At 38.3% G+C, this 4,952-nt stretch overlaps 1 protein-coding gene across 1 annotated transcript; it reads left to right on the top strand.

The window, feature by feature from the left end:
* The first annotated feature begins 2,366 nt into the window (after positions 1-2,366).
* Positions 2,367-2,905, top strand: LOC127101833 (uncharacterized). The gene is made up of 2 exons (XM_051039275.1): positions 2,367-2,435; positions 2,531-2,905. Exons 1-2 carry the CDS (start codon positions 2,367-2,369, stop codon positions 2,903-2,905), a joined length of 444 nt encoding a protein of 147 aa, XP_050895232.1.
* The last annotated feature ends 2,047 nt before the right edge of the window (positions 2,906-4,952 follow it).

Below are 4,952 nucleotides of genomic sequence, written 5' to 3'. Positions count from 1 at the left end.
ATGTACACTAACTTCAATTAAATGGTAAACAGTGATGGTACATGGGAAATTAGTGGGACCAAGGCTAAATGATGGCTTAACATGTTAGGAACTACCCTATCAATTTTCATGGCCATAGGGTTAAGGATGTGGATTTGGCAACATATATACAAAAGGTTACACAAGTAAAGCCCTAAAATGCTAGGCAACACTCAAAAATCAAAATTAATTAGGAAATGGATTATAAAAATCCACAAAAAATTCACAGTGAATGTTAACATGTTAAGGATGCCTCATGCAAAAAATTAAGGCCATAGGCCAAGGGGAAGCATGGCAAAAAAATTCAGGGAATATAGCATATCAAATTATGTCACATTTCATCATACTCAAGTTCTATAATTCATATATCAAAAACCAGAGGTCTAAAAATTGCAAATCCTATATCAAAAATTCCAGAAAAGAGTCAAGAATCTATATCTAAAATTTCAAGTCATTTGGAGCTAGCATGGTGATTTCATAATTAAAATGGTGAGACATGTGAATTTTGTGTACATTGTAAAGACTTCTATGGCAATTCAAATTTCTACCAAGCAACATTTTTACTTTTGATTCTATAAAAAAGTAGAGAAAAAAAGAAGATTAACAAAAAAATCCTGAATTTATTTGGATCAAAATTGTGGATTATATGATTTTTTGAAGTTTCTAAATGTTTATTTAATATTTATTTCATAATTATTTAAGGTTTATATTGGATGTTATTAATTAATGGAGCTAATGGCAAAACGGTAATAAGCTGATCCTGATTCAAAACGCTGCGTCTCCACTTAAACGACGTGTCGCGCGGCTATTGGCTCTGGCGTTGAGAAACAAGAAAATGAAAGGCAATCGCGAGTAAACCGGATCTACATGCATCTTTTTCCAGAAATTCTTGAATGTTCTTCGCTGTTCTTGATGTTCATCTTCTGCAAATTAGGTTTCGAACGATCTTTGATGAAAATCCACAAACCATACACCGATCGAAACGGCGCGATCTCAGGAGTACAGATACGCAGGCGATTTCGTCTATAAATTCGTATGCGAAGCGAATCGAGCGGATAAAGAAAATACGCGCAAGCTTCAATCGATGATAACACGTTCAATTTACAGCGAAATCACAATCTACCGGTTGATACATAATCTACAATGTGTACTAAATGATTATGTTCATATTGGTGATTAAGAATATGTATGTCGTTGATGTGAATGATTTGTGTTGAAATTATAAGAGTGAGACATGTGACTGTTGATGTTTGTTTAAGATGCCCACGCATACTTTTGCACCATTATATATTTTGAGTGTATTCTCATCCCTTTGTTGTTTGTGTGGTTATGTGCTCCTTCATGGGGCTACAGACGAGCAGGTAAATGAGTAGCTTCTTAGAAGCTAAAGGATGGCGTTGAAGTTATTCTTTTTTCCCGTTTATGTAATATTTAGATTTTGTTACTCTGATCTGTAACACTGGGCGGACAAACATTTTATTTTATTATTTATTATTATTTTGATGTTATTGATGCGAGTATTTGACTTGTAACTCGTTATGTTATGCATTTTTGAATTACTTTAATTGAATTATTTTCCGCTACAATGAGCCTATGTAAAGGCGAGCATGTGATGACGGATGTTTAAGTATTGCATATTTTATCTAACCCGTGTTAGGGGGCAGGTTTATGTTGTGTTTGAATGACACCATATGTCTGTAGTTGTTTTAATTTTGTATTAATTCATGTTGGGGTTGTTAGGGTGTTATATAGTGGTATCAGAGCAGGTCGGTCAATCCGGACGGGTTTTTGACATGTTAATTGCTCCCTAGTATGCGACATATGTGTATACACTATCGATGTGTTGTTTCTTCTAATGTCTGTTTGTAGGTGTGTAAAGTAATGGCTGGAAGAAACGACTGAGAGATTGCTGATGCTTTAGAGTCAGTGGCTTAAGCGATGTAGGGTTAGTAGAATCCGTCTCGTGATGAGTTATGTGGATTGTGAAAATTTCAGAGAAACAATTAGCCGAATTTCAAGGGAAGATATGATCCAAAGGGTGCGCAGGCATGACTCAGAGAGATTGAGAAGATTTTTTGAGTGATGGCTTATACTGAAGTTCAGAAGGTGTAGTTCAGTACTCACATGTTGTCCGAAGAGGCCGAAGACTAGTGGGATAATGTGTGTCAGATACTAGAGGCTGCTGGTTACTTGGGTTGCGTTCAAAGTTCAATTTTTGGAGAGATACTTTCCTGAGGACGTGCGCAATAAGAAGGAAATCGAGTTCATTTAGCTAAAGTAGAGAAATATGACCGTTGTTGTGTATGTTGCTAAGTTCGAAAAGCTGGTGAAGTTTTGTCCAAACTACAATGGTGCAGTTGTTGAGGGGTCAAAGTGCATCAAGTTTGAAAATGGATTACGTCCTGAGATCAAGCAAGGTATTGGTTACTAAGAGATTCGTTGATTTCCTATGCTGGTGAATAAGTGTTGGATATATGATGAGGACATCATAACCCATTATGCTTAATATAAGAATCTCAGTGAGAGGAAGAGGAAGAATCAGTATCGTGGGAAATCGTATAGTGCTCTAGCTGACAGAGGGAAGCAGGTGGTTTCAGATGAGAAAAGGCTAAGTGGGGGAGAGACTCCCGCTTCTATCAAGTGTTTCAAGTATGGCGAGTTGGACCACCGTGATAATGAGTGCAAGAATAAAGTTCTAAGGTGCTTCAAATGTGGAAAGACAGATCACTCTATTGTAGATTGCAAGAGTGATGGGCCGACTTGTTATAACTGCAATGAACAGGGTCACATCAGTACTAATTGTCAAAAACCAAATAAGGTTTCAGTATGGAGGGAAAGTTTTGCTTTAACTAGGTCAGAGACTACTAGCTCATATAGATTGATTTGAGGTACGTGTTTTATTAATGGTACTCTGATGATTGCTATTATTGATATGGGTGTGTCATACCCCAAAATTTGCCCGTTAATCTTTCAGAACATTTTTCTAAGGCACTCCAACTTATTCTGCAAGTCACTGACCTTAAAGGAACAGAAGCCCAGCTCACAACAGGCCCAATTCGGAAAAGGGCCCAAACTAGCTTGCTCGCTAGGCGAGCAACTCCTTCGCCTAGCAAAGCTTGCGAATACCAGAATTGTTGGGCTTCATTCTGAGCCCATTAGGTCACAAATGGCCTGCTCGCTAGGCGAGCAACTCCTTCGCCTAGCGAACCCTTCGCTACAACGTTCGCCTAGCGAAGCTAGCGAATATCAGAATTTTTGGGCTTCCTTCTGAGCCCATTAGGTCACCACAATCACTATAAATACCGGCACTTCAGCCACGAAAATGGACAGACCAAGACGGACAGAGAAGGACGGATAGAAACCCTGGCATAGAAACCCTGCTAATCCAGAGAATTCAGAAGAAGGAAACCCTGAGGCAGCTCATCCGCACCGAAGCTACCGCCGCCCAACTCAATCCGGTACCCAGAGTGATCAGTCCCTTTCAACCTTGCAATTGCAAACAGGTTTGCGCATCACTACTGTCCTATGCTTCCAATCGGTAATCTTTACATACATAATGCATCATGATTAAATTTTTGGATATGTAATTTGATTTCATACGTGAATTTAAGTATGCCTGAATATCCTAAATGTTTGTCCATGCTATTCCTGTAATTATATGCCATAAAGTTCAAGGTTCCGGAGATGGTGCTGTTGTCAAATTCAAAATCCGTAGACGCTCGCTAGCACCTCGCTAAGCGAGCCTGCAGCGAGTACTCGCTAAGCCTTCGCTAGGCGAGGCAGGGGCGAACGTAACAGTGGCTGTTTTTTTTCTTTTCTGTTTTGTCTTATGTTTGTCTTATTATAATCATGCATCATTTGGCCATGTGACTGCTGTGTTTATTTTGTGGTGCAATGTTCAATTGCACTTTATCTCGATATTCTAACCCGGGTGCTGAATTGTGTAAAGGCTTGTATATTCCCGAAGAAATGGCCGGCTAGGTATCCCACTTTATTTGTGGGATACCCTTATGAAGATGTATTCTGAATTGCTTAATTAATTTTAATGTTGGAAATGCATCCTAATTGCCTAATTAATTTTAATGTGGAGATTCACCCTAATTGCCTAAGTAACTTTAATGTGGAGACTCATCCTAATTGATTGTAATACGGAAATTCATCTTAAAATATTGCCTTTGAATATGTGATCTTGGACCTCTCTTTGTTGCCTTACGGTGTTACGATAATACGGTCATGTCCCGCGAATGTGGGGATATCATTAGCAAAGACCCTTCGATTAAATCATCATGTCCCTCTAAAATAAATCATAGTCTCTCGGATGTTGCCTTCGAATATATGATTTCGTCCCTCGATGACCCTTCGGTGTAGCCTACGGTTAAATGATGATAGTCCCTTCGAATGCTAAGGTATCCTTACAACTGTTGCCTTCAATGACCAATCGACGACCCTACGATGACCCTTTTACATCCAAAGGGTAAAACTACTTATTCCTCAATAATAAGGACAATTTTACCCTCATAACGAGAGGAAATGCCTATAAAGACCTTGGGTAGGTATAACTCTTAATTGTTGGCTCACAACCTAAAACATTTTTCACATCTCACGCCTTTCAAACTATCTTTGGAAAATCACCACTTGGTATACATTCATACTAGAATCATTACCGAGTTATATTTTTCTAAACAATTTTCAAAACTAAACGAGATAACCACTTTGTATACATTCATACGAGAATCATTACAAAGTTAAATTCTCTTTTCAAAACATTTTTCTAAACAATTCACAAACACTTTTTCAGACAAGAAAAATAACATAAGTGATCAAGCAATTAAGAGCCCATGGATAACCATGGATACAAAGGGTGCTAACACCTTCCCTTTGTATAATGTACCTCCCGAACCCAAAATCTAATTAAGGTCTTTCCTGTTCTTTTC

The sequence above is a fragment of the Lathyrus oleraceus genome, chromosome 7, assembly GCF_024323335.1.
Source record: "Lathyrus oleraceus cultivar Zhongwan6 chromosome 7, CAAS_Psat_ZW6_1.0, whole genome shotgun sequence".
NCBI classification, from domain to species: domain Eukaryota; kingdom Viridiplantae; phylum Streptophyta; class Magnoliopsida; order Fabales; family Fabaceae; genus Lathyrus; species Lathyrus oleraceus.
This window is presented reverse-complemented; position numbering and strand designations above follow the sequence as displayed.